At 45.6% G+C, this 16,593-nt stretch overlaps 1 protein-coding gene and 1 pseudogene across 5 annotated transcripts in view; one reads left to right on the top strand and one right to left on the bottom strand.

Annotated features, from left to right (window-relative positions):
- Positions 1 to 16,593, bottom strand: part of LOC142317006 (uncharacterized) — a 378,054-nt gene that overhangs the window by 148,325 nt on the left and 213,136 nt on the right. For 4 of the 5 annotated variants that reach the window (XR_012754656.1, XM_075352880.1, XM_075352879.1 and 1 more), the window contains exons 15-16: positions 16,534 to 16,593; positions 11,681 to 11,851 (exon numbers count right to left, since the gene is read on the bottom strand). The exon at positions 16,534 to 16,593 is cut by the window's right edge and continues 55 nt beyond it. Coding sequence is in view for 4 of the 5 variants with exons in the window: in XM_075352880.1 (XP_075208995.1) it covers positions 11,681 to 11,851; positions 16,534 to 16,593 (231 nt within the window). In the remaining variant the exon portion in view is untranslated. The remainder of the gene's footprint in view (positions 1 to 11,680; positions 11,852 to 16,533) is intronic. The other variant, XM_075352882.1, reaches the window with a different exon arrangement.
- LOC142243746 (RNA-binding protein FXR1-like) lies at positions 1,063 to 2,885 on the top strand (annotated as a pseudogene).

Below are 16,593 nucleotides of genomic sequence, written 5' to 3'. Positions count from 1 at the left end.
ATTAATCCTGCTGGAGCTTTATGTACCCTCTGCTACCATCAGAGGGTGCCGGTTATTCTCTTTGCCATTTGGATGCTAAGCGTGGATGTGGAAGGAGTGCTGAAACCCTCTATTGAATTTGCTGTGGTGGCTGCAGTCTTGGTGCTGACTGTAGCAGTCTGTTGTTGTGTTTCCACCTATCTGTTTTCCTTCCCTGGTGTGTTGTTTCAGTGCAGTGGTGGGGTGCCCACTCCCTAGCAAAGGAACTATTGTAGGGTTTTTCAGGGCTTCAGGATCCTGCTCGGCGACAAGTTAGGGACCTGCAAAGGGACTGACTAGGAGGGCAGGGTACAGCGGCAGTGAAGTGGAGGAGGTGTCCATCTTCCCTCTCACTAGTCCTAGAGCCCACCGTTGTTAAAGTATCCCCCGTGTATCCCTTGTTTGTCGTGGTGTAGCCACTGTTGTAGTGTGTTTTGGCTCACGCCAGACTCTCCCCCTAGTCTGTGTCGTGACACCTATGCGCAACTGAAACAGACTGTGATACCGTGTTTGTGTTCCTTGAAGCCGGAATAGGGCTTGTGTTATTTTCCTGGAGAGCGGTTTATGTGGTGCTTACTAAACTTGCTGGACTTTTAAAGTGTTCCTGTTGTTACCTCAAAGTGCATATGTTCCGGATACCCAAGAGGAAATGGAAGGTAATGTTGTGGCAACCCAAGAAAAAGGCAGAAGGTGATGCTGCAGAGACCCAAGAGAAAGCTGAAGGTGACACTGCAGGAAACCAATAGAAAGCTGAAGCTGTAGAAGGAGAACAAGCCGATGAATAAGTGAAGTCCAAACTAGCGGTCTCATCAGGAGCTGAGAGCTTGACTGAACCTGCTGATAAAGACAAGACTGAAGACATAGAGATTTACTCTGCCCAGAAGTCTGAGAAACCAGAGATCAAGACTGACAATAAACTTAAAGACTGTGAAACTGTAGCTCAATCTGTGGAAACTGCAACTGACGAGATAGAGCCTTTGGAAGGAGAAGAGGAATATGCCTAATCTAAGGACAAAAAAGAGGAAGGTCCGTGGAAAAAGCAGAATGCGAAAGCTGGTAAAAGGTGGGTTGAAAGATCCAAGGAATTGTCTGGTGGTAGTGAAGGAAAAAGAGTCCACCCTGTTGCCCATTGTGGACCCAATGTAGAGGACCAGATAGTGGAGTAGCTCTAATGGAATTTTCTACAAGAGACTTGTCAAAGATGTTACCGAAGACTTGAGAAACGCCTGTGCCAGTGAGACAGTGCATGAAAAATTTAAGAAAGCCTTAGGGGCGTGTAAAGTGTACTTTGCCTCAGACGCTAATCGTTCAATTATATGGTCTACAAATGAAGAAGCTGCCAGACGCTTAGAGTTTAAGAAGTAGCTGACCGCAGCGTATCAGGAAGAGGTTGCAGTTACAAAAGATTTAATAGGGCTCGCTATACATACACTCAGATATAATGTTCAGCAAGCCAGAAAACGTCCAGGTATCACAGCTATTAAATTCGAAGAAGAATTTCATAGAGAAAGTGCGGAAGCAGTTAAGAGAGCTTTAAGTTTATTGGAATTTGTGGAAGATTTCATCCAGGTGCCCAGAAATATTGTCAGGAAAATGATTGGGTAGAATGGAAAAGTCATCTAGGGTTTATGGATAGAGCCAGAGTTGTGAGAGTGAGAATTGATAGTTATAATGAAGCCAAAATACCCCTTGGAGATGTTATGGTTACATTTGTCATAGCAGGAATGAGGGAAAGTATTTGAAACGTACAAGTTTGTCTAGAATATCATATTGCATACCTAGAAAAGGTAGAATAGTTCTGACGTGAAAGACTGAAGATTGAGGAACAACTTCGTCAATTTGGTGAGTTGGTGACCGCCTTCAAGCAGGGGTCCCGAGAAAGAGAAGTGTTTGAATTGTCTCATTTGTCAAGTAAAGCTGATCCTACAGTGGTAAGAGCCGAGTTCGTAGAGGACCCAATTACACATCGGGCTATGGTACAAACTCTCTGAAACAGAATCCAAAAATAAAGCTGAATTGAGTGACTGGTCTGTAGCTGGAGAATGAAAAATTTGCCACCACATAGACAGCCGAAGACATGATGGAAGAGGAGGCCATAGTGGATCCGCAAAATAAGGATGCGGAGGATCTATAAATGGCAAATATTCTATCAGCTCGATGCTGAAGGACCTGGACAGTAGCCCATATAGTGTACTTGATAACTCAGTCAGAACAGACAGTACATTCGAGTGTAATTGAATCTCACTTACTGCACTAACTGTTGAAGGCGGTCACAGAGGGGAGGTCTGACAAAGGTGCTCACTTATTGGATGTGATGACTGTATCGGAGATTGTATCATCTACTAAAAAGGGTTTGGTGACAGTGACAGACTATGTCACTGCAGCTGAAACTCAAAGTCGACAGAGAAGACTCTCTGGTCTGGTAATGAGACGTGCCAAGCCATACAGCTTTAGGCAGAGGGGGGAGGTATGTAAGATGGTGCCTCTGGTACCTGTAGTACTACAAGACCTACTGTATAAGGGTGGGTCTGCCTATTGCAATAGTTCCACCCATGGGTTTATCTCATATGTTATAATCGTGTGAGTTTCTTTGACACAGTCAGTGTGTGGAGGTTGTTATACCTCTAGAAGGAACCTCTGAGAGAGAGAGATAGGGAGGATTTGCTTGTCATGACCAGGCAAGGTGACTGTGGAGGCTACTACACCTCCACTTGGATATTTCTGGGGAGTCGTTGTATCGGAACCTGTGTGAACGTACCCGTAAGTTAAACGGACAGAGCAAGTGTTAGTATAGATTGCTTTTTAAATTCATATTGCTACATATTTGCAGTTTCTGTTTTCTTATGGTTCGTCAGGTTTCGAGTTAGGGATCCTTTCTTCTGTTTGTGAGTTGCATGGATTCTTACAGTTACGCTCAGTTCACAAGAGCATCATGTCTTTTATTTCAGCCCCTGATTGGCCGCAAAAACCACACTAAGGGGTACTTTACACGTTGCGACATCGCTAGCATTTGCTAGCGATGTCGAGCGCGATAGCACCCGCCTCCATCGTACATGCGATATCTTGTGATTGCTGCCGTAGTGAACATAATCGCTACGGCAGTGTCACACGCACATACCTGCTCGGCGACGTCGCTGTGACCACCGAACAATCCCTCCTTCAAGGGGGAGGTGCGTTCGATGTTACAGCGACGTCACCGCGATGTCACTAATCGGCCGGCCAATAGAAGCGGAGGGGCGGAGATGAGCGGGACATAACATCCCGCCCACCTTCTCCCTTCCGCATTGCCGTTGGGACACAGGTAAGGAGATGTTTGTCGCTCCTGCGGGTTTACACACAGCGATGTGTGCAGCTGCAAGAATGACAAACAACATCGTACCTACGGTCGCATCGACATTATGGAAATTAATGACGTTACACAGATCAGCGAGATTGTACGCTTCTGTGCTCGTTCATTGTTCCACCTAGGATTTACACGTTGCGATGTCGCTACTGGCGCCGGATGTGCGTCACTAACGACGTGACCCCGACGATATATCGGTAGCGATGTCGCAACGTGTAACGTACCCTTAAGAATATGTTCACATGATGCGACTGCGTTACATATTTTTGCAGCCAAAAAACATGATTTTTAAAACTCAACACAAAAGTGATGCAGTTTTATCTCAATTTGCCCCTTTTAAAAAATGCAGCTTGATTGCATTAAGGGGAACATTTTCTAATGTGAACTAGTGATGTATTGGATGCGGATGAGCTAGCATTTTGATCCAGCTCCTTAATAGGAATCATGGGAGATGGCAACATACAGTATATTTTGCACCATTTGGGTCCTGCATTGGCAAGTGAAAGTGTATATAATTGAGCAGTAGCGAACACAGCTAGAAGAGGGCATGAAAAGTATATGGGCTCTTTGAAGTTCAATAGCTTATCACTGTCACGGTTCTGTTGTGCAGAACATTCTGTATTGTTCTGCCATGATCTTCTGCAGAGCCGGTATATGTTGCCTATGGAGCAGAGTGTTTTGCATGATGAATGCTCTGCGGGTTGTTTCACAGCACTGGGTTTCACGCTGTCTTGGGAGGTTGCCCTCACAGGTGCTACTCGTTCCTGGTGATTCCTCTGCTTCTTTAGGGAGCGTGTTAGCTCAGGACGCCGCCAGTCGTACTCCCTGTTTACAGTTGTGCTGTTGGCTTCCATGGTGCTCCATTTCAGATCTTGGCTTCTTGACTCTGGACTGCTGTTTAACCATCTCTGTCCTCCCCTGTTTGTGTTGTGATTTCCTGGCTTCTGACCTTGGACTTCCTTCTGATCTCGTCGTCGCCTGTATCTTGGAACCCGGACCTTCAGCTTGTATCTCGACTTTGTCTCTGTCTGCCCCCATGTACTGCCGTGCCGTCCTGGTTTATGATCTTGGCCTGTCTGACTACCTCTCCATTTACTGCTTACTAGTAGTGTCTAGCCCCACCTGGTGACAGTCATCACAATCACAATGAACAATTCCACTTGGTTTGGAGATGGAGGCAGGTCCACTTACCTCTTAGGCCTCTGTGCGGCTGCACTAGTTTTATTTTTACCCCTGTACTTGGGCTGTACTAGTGTCGCCATTAACATGACAAGTATCCCTCCCCTAAGACCTTGCACCTATCTGCTGCAAGTCGTTTTAGCATTACATAGATACCCATTTGGAAGTCAAAAGGGTTATTGTTTGGGAGCTACACCAAATGATTCATATTATTCATCACTAATCTGAAGAAAGCTTAGCGTTTTCTTACAGGAAGTCTGTCATTTGGATCAACCGTCCTAAGCCATGTATATGGGCATGCAGGTCATAGAAAGTTGAATAAAATGATAATAAATGATGTAAATAAACTGTTAAGATCTATGGGCTAGACATAGATCTCCCCGAGAATATACCTCCAAAGCTTATTATAAATTAAACGGGGTATTACCATTGTGAGACATGTAGATAAGGAGAGCAGATTGTCAGTGATTACATGTCTCACACTGGCATCTCCCCCTGTCATGTACCCCGTCTCCCTCAAGATAAAACCTACCCCGAAAATAAGTCCTAGCATGATTTTACAAGATTTTTGGAGAATGCTTGAAATATAAGCCCTACTCCAAAAATAAGTCCTAGTTACAGTCAGGGCCGGCGTTAAGGCTGCGCAATTTCTCAGGAACCCCAGCAGTTGTTTTCCGAGGTTAAGATTGTTTAAGGACCTTTGATGACTTCACAGTCATGTGACATGATGTAATCAAAGGTCTCTTAATTACAGGAGTTTAAAAGAACTGAACAGGATGCAGGCTGGCATTAAGCGGAAGGGAGAGCAAACTGGGCAATTTCAAAAGGCCCCCCATTCTCCTAAGGGCCCCAGTGTTTATGTCCTGATGATAGGACTGCTTAAGGACCTTTTTGACATCACATTATGTGACCAAAGGTTTTCTAATTGTAGGAGTCTAAGACCCCCTTCACACACCCGTGTCTCCGGTACATGTTTGGTCCGTTTCCTTACGTGTCGGAGACACGGGCACACGTAGACCCATTAAAATCAATGGGTCTGCGCTCACGTCCGTGTTTTGCCATGGACTGTGTGTCCATGTGGAACATACGTGTGCTCCACGCGTAGACATGTCCGTTTTTCTCCGGCATCACGGGTGTCGCACGGACCGCATACGGACCGTACGGATGTGATCCGTGTGACACGCACCGGAGAAAACACGCAAGCCTGTGAAATAAAGAGAATTTTTATACTCACCTTCTCCAGCGCTGCTGTCTCTGCCACTGCTGTCACTTGCTTCCGACCCCCGCTCATTATGCTCATGAATATTCACTCCACTGCGGGCCGGAAGCAGCAGCGGGGAGTTGGCAGGGCGGGAGATCGCAGATCAGTACCATGGACAGCAACGCCAGGGACAGGTAAGCAGAAAGTTTCCATTCTCCATGTGTTATCACGGATAGCACACGGAGAACACACGTGTACCATACGCACCTTTGACATGTCCGTGAAAAACGTGTGTGATTTCCACGGACGTTTGAAGGGGGCCTAAAGCTGAAGAGCAGACAGGCTAGTCTACGTGGTATACACAGGGTTTGGGGAGTTATATTGATGTTTCAGAATGTAATATGATTATATTTGAATAAATGTTGATTTTTTTGTTCAAGAATAAATGTGGATAGTTGTTCATGAGAGAAAAAAAAAATAAGACGTCCCCTGAAAATAAGCCCTAGCCCATCTTTTGGAGCAAAAAGTAATATAAGACTGTCTTTTTTTGGGAAAACATGGTAGAATAAACTCTGGAGGCAGAGTCTCTGGGAGATCTATATCTGGTCCATAGATCTTAACTGCTCATTTACATATAGGAAAAATGTGGATATCTTTGGAATGAAACATCGAACTGTAGATGTCAAAGTATCATTTCAGTCACCTTCCCATACACCTGTATGCCCATATGGATGACTTAAGCGGGTTTTACATGCTCAAGCGATCTCGTTGGTATCACGGATTTTGTGACGCACATCTGGTCGCTTTAGCGATGCCGTTGCGTGTGACACCTATGAGCGATTTTGAATCGTTGCAAAAACGTGCAAAATCGCTCATGGGTGACATGGGGGTCCATTCTCAAATATCATTACTACAGCAGTAACGAAGCTGTTCCTAGCTCCTACGGCAGCACACATCGCTCCGTGTGACACCGCAGTAACGAGGAACCTCACCTTACCTGCGTCCCGGCCACAATGCGGAAGGAAGGAGGTGGGCGGGATGTTACGTCCCGCTCATCTCCGCCCCTTCGCTTCTATTGGGCGGCAGTTCAGTGACGCTGCTGTGATGCCGAACGAACCGCCCCCTTAGAAAGGAGGCGGTTCGCCGGTCACAGCGACATCGCAGGGAAGGTAAGTAGTGTGACTGGTCCGGGTGATGTTGTGTGCCACGGGCAGCGATTTGCTGCAAGGGTTAATCCAACTGACAGATTCTCTTTAAAGTATATTCAGCAATTTCTTAATGAATATTCAGAGTTTTTTGGTATGAAACATCTGACCTTTATTAAAAGGATTAGAGAACGATTTCTCACATTTGGCCTGAAAATCCACCTTGAGATATCCAGTAATGTAGTTAAATAGGCCAGGCTACTTTATGTATATGAAGATGCAATAAAAAGGATAAGGTCGAAGTAATGGTATATTTCATAAATAATAATAGGAACATCTATCACATCATGCATATAGGTAATACTGTATATCTGGGGCATGTCAGCTAGCTATTCACAGAGTCCAGGTCTTATTAACATACTCCACCAAATCGGCCCTAATGGCTTTCAACTTCTCATAAAATATATTATTATGGTAAGCTGGTAATTTAGGGCATTTAGCCCCTGTAGCTTCTCCCATCAAATTTACTATTTTAGACCAAAAATTAACAACTATTGAGCAAGACTGCTGAATGAGGTTCAGAGGTTTTATTAGGTGTAGTTCAACTAAAATTGACGTTAAAAAGAAAATACCTTAGAGGGATTTTCCCACAAACATAATTCATTTTCAAGTTCATTTTAATCAATAGATCTTGGAATAATTGTAATTTCCACAATTGGATGTGTTTAAAAAAAATGTTCCTGTGCTGAGATAATCTAAAGCCCGCTACACACGCTTCAATATATCTCACAATCCGTCGTTGGGGTCAAGTTGTAAGTGACGCACATCCGGCATCGTTTGTGAGGTATCTGCGTGTGACAGCTACTTGCGATCAGGATTGAACGCAAAACCGTTGATCGCAAACACATCGTATCATTCTCTAGAATTGAGCGTTTTGTTGTATGAACCTAGTCAATTGTAACGTGTGACATCCCTCATACGATTTTGGTGTCTGAGGCTATGTGCGCAGGTGTGCGCTCTGCACCGCAGCTTAAAAAAGGTCCGCTTCAGAGCGCAGCTGAAAAGCTGCGTTCTGAAGCGCCTCACAATGTCTGTCATTCACTAATCTCTGTCAGTCGGTCACTATCTCTGTCCCTCACTCTCTGTCCATGTCAGTCTATCCCCCTCTCTCATATACTCACCGATCCCCGGCGCTGCACGGCGTTCACACTGCTCCGGCGGCTTTTACTGTTTTGAAAAAGCCGGCCGCCCATTAAACAATCTGGTATTCCCTGCTTTCCCCGCCCACCGGCGCCTATGATTGGTTACAGTGAGACACGCCCCCACTCTGAGTGACAGGTGTCACACTGCACCCAATCACAGCAGCCGGTGGGCGTGTCTATACTGTGTAGTGAAATAAATAATTAAATAATTAAAAAAAACGGCGTGCGGTTCCCCCCAATTTTAAAACCAGCCAGATAAAGCCATACGGCTGAAGGCTGGTATTCTCAGGATGGGGAGCTCCACGTTATGGGGAGCCCCCCAGCCTAACAATATCAGCCAACAGCCGCCCAGAATTGCCGCATACATTATATGCGACAGTTCTGGGACTGTACCCGGCTCTTCCCGATTTACCCTGGTGCGTTGGCAAATCGGGGTAATAAGGAGTTATTGGCAGCCCATAGCTGCCAATAAGTCCTAGATTAATCATGTCAGGCGTCTATGAGACACCCTCCATGATTAATCTGTAAATTACAGTAAATAAACACACACACACCCGAAAAAATCCTGTATTAGAAATAAAAAACACAAACATTTACCCTGGTTCACCACTTTAATCCGCCCCAAAAAGCCCTCCATGTCCGGCGTAATCCAGGATGCTCCAGCGTCGCTTCCAGCACTGCTGCATGGAGGTGACCGGAGCTGCAGAAGACACCGCCGCTCCGGTCACCTCCACGCAGGTAATGAAGACAGCCGCGCGATCAGCTGCTGTCACTGAGGTTACCCGCTGTCACTGGATCCAGCGGTGGCCGCGGGTAACCTCAGTGACAGCTCAGCTGATCGCGCTACTCACCTCAGTTGCTGCGTGGAGGTGATAGGAGCGGCGGTGAGTAGCGCGATCAGCTGAGCTGTCACTGAGGTTACCCGCGGCCACCGCTGGATCCAGTGACAGCGGGTAACCTCAGTGACAGCTCAGCTGATCGCACGGCTGTCTTCATTAGCTGTGTGGAGGTGACCGGAGCGGCGGTGTCTGCTGCAGCTCCGGTCACCTCCATGCAGCAGCGCTGAAAGCGACGCTGGAGCATCCTGGATTCCGCCAGACATGGAGGGCTTTTTGGGGCTAATTAAAGTGGTGAACCAGGGTATATGTTTGTGTTTTTTATTTCTAATAAAGGATTTTTTCGGGTGTGTGTGTTTATTTACTGTAATTTACAGATTAATCATGGAGGGTGTCTCATAGACGCCTGACATGATTAATCTAGGACTTATTGGCAGCTATGGGCTGCCAATAACTCCTTATTACCCCGATTTGCCAACGCACCAGGGTAAATCGGGAAGAGCCGGGTACAGTCCCAGAACTGTCGCATATAATGTATGCGGCAATTCTGGGCGGCTGCTGACTGATATTGTTAGGGTGGGGGGCCCCCCATAACGTGGAGCTCCCCATCCTGAGAATACCAGCCTTCAGCCGTATGGCTTTATCTGGCTGGTTTTAAAATTATGGGGAACCGCACGCCGTTTTTTTTAATTATTTAATTATTTATTTCACTACACAGTATAGACACGCCCACCGGCTGCTGTGATTGGGTGCAGTGTGACACCTGTCACTCAGAGTGGGGGCGTGTCTCACTGTAACCAATCATAGGCGCCGGTGGGCGGGGAAAGCAGGGAATACGAGATTGTTTAATGGGCGGCCGGCTTTTTCAAAACAGTAAAAGCCGCCGGAGCAGTGTGAACGCCGTGCAGCGCCGGGGATCGGGGATCGGTGAGTATATGAGAGAGGGCTGCTAACTTCAGTAACTTAGGAGATTAGCGGTCACCGGTGAGTCCTTCACAGGTGACCGCTAATCAGGGCGCGACACAGACAGAGCCGCAGCATGACCGTGAAGTCGGGTGAACTTCACCCGAGTTCATTCTGACAGTGCGGCTCTGTCTGTGTCTGCGGTCATCTGCCATTCAGCTCTGCTACACGGCTGTCTGTGGCTGCTGTCAGCGGCCATGTAGCAGAGCTGAATGGCAGATGACATAGTAAAAACGCATCCCTACACATTACACACGCTTGTCAAGTCAATAAATAAAAAAAAAAAAAAGGGTGTCCAATGCATACGTCACAGAACACATGATCTAAAAGATCGCACACAAAATTGATCAATTTAACATAGACTACTAACGCTCGTGTGACAGCAAATGAACGACCAACGTGAAATCTCATAAGATCCCGTATGCAACCTGGGCGTGTCACATCGCAAATGCGATTGTACAACTAATTGCAACGTGTAAAGTGGGCTTTACATACTGTATGTGCCCCGGCTATGTACTGTGTAATGGCTGTGTCTGACCCTACAGCGACATGGTCTGATCATACCACAGCTCCTGGGCAGGGGAGGAAGTAACAGAGTATACAGACATTACAGCACAAGATCATTGCTAATTCTTTTTGTGAGGTAAAACATTTCCCTGCCTGTTTTATAAAATTTTTTTTACCTCAAATAAATAATTATTTGTGATCCCGAGCTGTAATGTCTTATACTTTTTCTTTTACTTCCTCCCCTGCCCAGGAGATGTGGTATGATCAGATCATGTCCCTCTACGGTCAGACAAAGCCATTACACAGTACATAGCAGGGACATACCGTATTTTTTTGGATTCTAAGGCCCACTGTTCCTTACAAAATTTTTTTAGGAAAATGAGGGGTGCGGTGCGTCTTATAATCCGAATGTAGCTTACTGGGAGGTGGAGAATGGGTGCTGTGCTGGCTGCGAGCGCTGTGCTGGCTGTGGGGGCTGTGCTGGCTGCAGGGGTTGTGCTGGCTGCGGTGGGGTCTGTGCTGGCTGCAGGGGCTGTGCTGGCTGTGGTGGGGTCTGTGCTGGCTGCAGGGGCTGTGCTGGGGGCTGTGCTGGTTGTGGTGGGGGCTGTGCTGGCTGTGGTGGGGGCTGTGCTGGCTGTGGTGGGGGCTGTGCTGGCTGTGGTGGGGGCTGTGCTGGCTGCGGTGGGGGCTGTGTTGGCTGCGGTGGAGGCTGTGCTGGCTGCGGTGGGGGCTGTGTTGGCTGCGGTGGGGGCTATGCTGGCTGCGGTGGGGGCTATGCTGGCTGTGTTGAGTAGGGCAATGCTGCAGGCGGTGTAGCGGATGTCCCAGATGCTCTGTTGGTGGTGCGGATTTCAAATAATGGCGCCAGGAGTCGGAGCGTGCGCAGATGGAGCTCTCTGCTCAAGATCTCATCTGCGCACGCGCCAACTCCAGACGCCATTTCTTTGAAGCCCGCCGACAGAGCATCTGGGACACCCGCCACACCATCGCCCTACTCCAGTACCACCCCTGTCTCCTGTGACCCAGCTCCCTACCACCCTCCTGATAAAACACCACCGGATTATAAACGGATCCCAATGTTTATTGTCTAAATGTGGGGTGCGTCTTATAATCCGGTGCATCTTATAAAACTAAAAATACGGTATATAAGATTATCTCAGCCCAAGAACATTTTATTCAAACACATCCAATTGTGGAAATTGTTATTATTATTCCAAGATCTATTGATTAAAATTAACTTTATTTGTGGGAAATCCCTTTTAAAATAATGATGCCCTTTCATGTACCTCTGGCCACATTGGATGACAGTATTTTAAGTCCTTCTCAAGCTCCTTTTTTCTCCATTCTTTCCATTGATTCATCTTTATCTTTGACTGATAGATTTCTTTAAACTCCTCCACAATTTGATATAAGGTCAAGCCCAGAGCTATGCAGATGACAATGATCCTCCATACATCCTGAAATCAAGACAAGTGCAGATATTTATTAAAAAAGTTGTCTATTCTGTAAAAGATTTCTAGCAATCTATCCTGAAAGAAACATTTCTAAGTCGACCTCATGATGGGTGATTTTGTTTTTATTTTTGTGTGTTTGATTTTTTGTTCCCTTTCTTCCAGGAGCCATGTTTTTCAAAACCTTCCATAAACATAGTCACATGAGAGTTCTAATTTTGAATGATGGGTAGTGATGGGCGATCCCCACGATGGTCAGGATCGGGAGCCTCACCTGATAGTTTTGTAAAGATCGGGATCGAGATAACACAATCTTGCGTCCGATCACCGATCTCGAGCTTTACAGTTATGGGATGGGGGGGGCCTGCAAAATAAAAAATATAGTTAATAATAAACATTGTTATTATACTTACAGGTCCCATGACGAGTCCTGCAGACTCTGTCTCCCGTCTGCTTCTGCTTTCGAACATTGCTGTGCCGCCGGTAACCAGCACTAACTTAGAGGACCTTCAATGACGTCATAGCTATGTGACCGTCTGGTGTGAATGTTGTACCGACATTGGCTTAGAGACTGGTCACATGACTATGACATCATCGAAGGTCCTTTTAACTGAACTTTGACTGTCACTGGGCAAGTGTCGCATCACGCCGCACAATCTCCCCACAGGAGCGGGTCAGCTGCATATATTTCCTTGCAGCTGAGGCGCTCCTTTCCAGAGATTGTCAGGCCGTGCGGGGTGATGCTATTGTGAGACTGCACGAGTCTTACCCTCAGTGTCAGCCTGCTTCACGCTCTGTAGAGAGCGATGAAGCAGAGCTGACAATGCTCTCTGCTTCTCACTGTGTATAGACTGTGTCTGTACATAGTGTTGAAGCAGAGTTGACATTGCTGTCCCTGTGTACTACGTCGGACTAAGGATTTTTTTATAATAAAGATGGAGTCTCTAAATGTTTTTTTGTTTTATTTCTAATAAAAAAAAATGTCTCTGTGTTGAAGTTTTTTTTTACTGTTTACTAGAAATTCATGGTGGCCATGTCTAATTTGGCGTGACACCATGAATTTCGGGCTTAGTACCATCTGAGAATACAAAGCTGGTTTTAACCGCTTTATTACCTAGCGTGCCAGCACCATCAGGGCTACTGGCCGAGCCGGGAAAAGCGCCTGGAAATGGCCGTAAGAAACAATGCACCATTTCCAGGGGCGGCTGTGGAGAATCCCAGTCCCCTGCTGCCTGCCTGGCTTCACCTGAATAGCGAATAAAATATGGCAGGAGCCGACACATTTTTTTTTCAATTATTTTTTTAAATAATTAAAAAAAAAAAATGAATGGGCTTCACTGTATTGTGATTGCCAGTCAAAGTAACGCCAGGCAGATGGGGTGGCAGCCCGTAGCCGTCCGCTTTAGCTGCACTGAGAATAAAAAATACTATGTACATATATATCTATATATATATCTATATATATATCTATATATATATATATATATATATATATATATACACAGTATATATATATATATATATATATATATATATATATATATATATACACACACACAGTGTATATATATATATATATATATATATATATTGTGCAGATCTGGCAAAAATGAAGAGACCACCGCAAAATTGTCAGTTTTTCTGATTGTTTCTCCTTTTACAGTGACAATCAGAGTCCAGTTAACAGGACAGGACCTTTGATGACATCATAGTCATGTAACCAGTCTGTACCCAACGAGGTAATACAACATTCACACTTGACTTGTCACATGGCTATGACGTCACGGAAGGTTCTTTAACCCGGGGGCACAGCAGTTATCAAGCAGAAGCGGTCGGGAGGCAGTGTCTGCAGGACGCGTTGTGGGACCTGTAAGTATAATGACATTGTTTACTATTAACTATATTCTTTATTTTACAGCCCCCGCCCCATCCCATTACTGTAAAGCCCGAGATCGGTGATCGGATGCAAAATCGTGTTATCTCGATCCCGATCTTTACAAAACGATCGAGCGAGACTCCTGGGGAATCGCCCATCACTACTCTTCATCAACCCGACTAAATAGTAAAAAAGACACAATGGGCAAACACAGGGGAAAAATTAAATTAACTACTTATCCATAGATGGCTCAGGAAGAAGTTCAAAGGGTGGTTCCCCCATATTTTTTATTGTCTAGATCGATATATTGAGAAAAAAATGTTTCTCTCAAATACCTTGTGTTGGCAATAGTGCCTGTGAGAGGCGCTATTGCGGACCGCTCTTCCCGCTCCAGTGACGTCACCGTCAAGTGCCGCACACGTCACATCCGTGCAGCCGGCTGCATTCTTCCAGACTCTGAGATGTGAGCAGTGTTTCACCGCTGTCACAGCCCACCTGCTCCCCCTCCCTCCTTCCTCACAGCAGAACGCTGCAAGTAAGAGACGCGATGCACTGTGCTGTGAGGGAGGGGGGAGGGGGAGGAGGGAGCAGATGGGCTCAGAGTCTGGAAGAATGCAGCCGGCTGCACGGATGTGACGTATGTGGCACTGGACGTGACGTCACCAGAGCGGGGAACAGCGGTCTGCAATAGCGCCTCTCACAGGCACTATTGCCAACACAAGGTATTTGAGAGAAACATTGTTTCTCAATATAATATCGAACTAGACAATAAAAAATATGGGTGGACCACCCCTTTCAGCAAAGTTTCAGCAACAATACCACAGCTGAGTACAAGCCACCTGCTTGCATGTAGAGTTTGAATGAATTGAATAATATCACTGGCACCAGTCCAGGGAAGATGGGAGTATTTAAGCACAAGGTGAATACCGATAATCAACAGCTGGACAGAAGGAGAATACCCCTGAGTCCGAAAGGGGAAGAGATAAAAACCCAGCAAGAAAGATATCTAGTATAATGAATACTAACAGCAGGAACAATAGAAAGTCCAGTAACATTTTGCACAGCCAAACACTGTGACCTTCTATTGCCAGAAACCACATGACTGTCTGTCACCCGTGACTTTTATCAGCTGAAGCCACAAAGGGTGTAGTAACCAGCTTGTGTTTTGGCTCTTGAAGAAGATCTAGAAGTTATTACACAGTGGTGAATTATCTGTTAGACCTCTCGTACTGTAATGTATTATTATTAATAATAATAATAATTATTATAGCGCCATTTATTCCATGGCGCTTTACATGTGAAAGGGGTATACAAATAGGGACAGGTACAATAATCATAAACAATACAAGGCACAGACTGGTACAGGAGGAGAGAGGTCCCTGCCCGCGAGGGCTCACAGTCTACGAGATGTATGTCTGTAAGAGAGGTATATGTTTTAGCTGTGGTTTGGTGAGTTCAGTTTGGAAGAACACGTCCAATATCAGTGCCTGACAAATTCTTTTCTGGACAAAAAGGCAAAAAGTCCCCTTGAAAAATCTAAAATCTTGTAGAAAACCTTCCCGGAAGAGCAGGACCCGTTATAGCTACAAAGCGGGAACCAACTTAATATTAATGTTGTGAATTTAGAATGGGAAGACACAGAAGCTCCTGTAGGTGTAGTGCCAAGGTGTTCCAATACTTACAGTACAGACCAAAAGTTTGGACACACCTTCTCATTCAAAGAGTTTTCTTTATTTTCAGGACTCTGAAAATTGTAGATTCACATTGAAGACATCAAAACTATAAATGTAACACATGTGGAATGAAATACTTAACAAAAAAGTGTGAAACAACTGAAACTATGTCTTATATTCTAGGTTCTTCAAAGTAGCCACCTTTTTCTTTGATTACTGCTTTGCACACTCTTGGCATTCTCTTGATGAGCTTCAAGAGGTAGTCACCGGAAATGGTTTTCCAACAGTCTTGAAGGAGTTCCCAGAGATGCTTAGCACTTGTTGGCCCTTTTGCCTTCACTCTTCGGTCCAGCTCACTCCAAACCATCTCGATTGGGTTCAGGTCTGGTGACCGTGGAGACCAGGTCATCTGGCGTAGCACCCCATCACTCTCCTTCTTAGTCAAATAGCCCTTACACAGCCTGGAGGTGTGTTTGGGGTCATTGTCCTGTTGAAAAATTAATGAGGGTCCAACTAAACGCAAACCGGATGGAATAGCACGCCGCTGCAAGATGCTGTGGTAGCCATGCTGGTTCAGTATGCCTTCACTTTTGAATAAATCCCCAACAGTGTCACCAGCAAAGCCCCCCCACACCATCACACCTCCTCCTCCATGCTTCACGGTGGGAACCAGCCATGTAGAGTCCATCCGCTCACCTATTCTACAAGGACACGGTGGTTGGATCCAAAGATCTCAAATTTGGACTCATCAGAACAAAGCACAGATTTCCACTGGTCTAATGTCCATTCCTTATATTCTTTAGCCCAAACAAGTCTCTTCTGCTTGTTGCCTGTCCTTAGCAGTGGTTTCCTAGCAGCTATTTTACCATGAAGGCCCACTCCACAAAGTCTCCTCTTAACAGTTGTTCTACAGATGAGGTGTGTCCAAACTTTTGGTCTCTACTGTATGTCTGTAAATTGTAGCAATTTTTAGCTACAAATGCCTAAAAGAACAATAGGTTGAACACATTTCCATTATGTGGACCTAATGAAGCGTTATTTGTTTTAACAATTGTGCAGGAAGTTGTCCTACAACTTTCTGATGGCGGAAAGGCTGTGATATAAACCCATTCTCTCTGCTTGTACATGCCATGACGTACCTCTGGAAATTTGTAAGGGGCATCCTCTGCTCTTGGCAGCGAAGATGCTATTCCCAGAGC

Source organism: Anomaloglossus baeobatrachus, chromosome 6, assembly GCF_048569485.1.
Source record: "Anomaloglossus baeobatrachus isolate aAnoBae1 chromosome 6, aAnoBae1.hap1, whole genome shotgun sequence".
Taxonomy (NCBI): Eukaryota; Metazoa; Chordata; class Amphibia; order Anura; family Aromobatidae; genus Anomaloglossus; species Anomaloglossus baeobatrachus.
The sequence above is the reverse complement of the archived record's forward strand: the minus strand, read 5'-3'. Positions and strand labels throughout refer to the sequence as shown.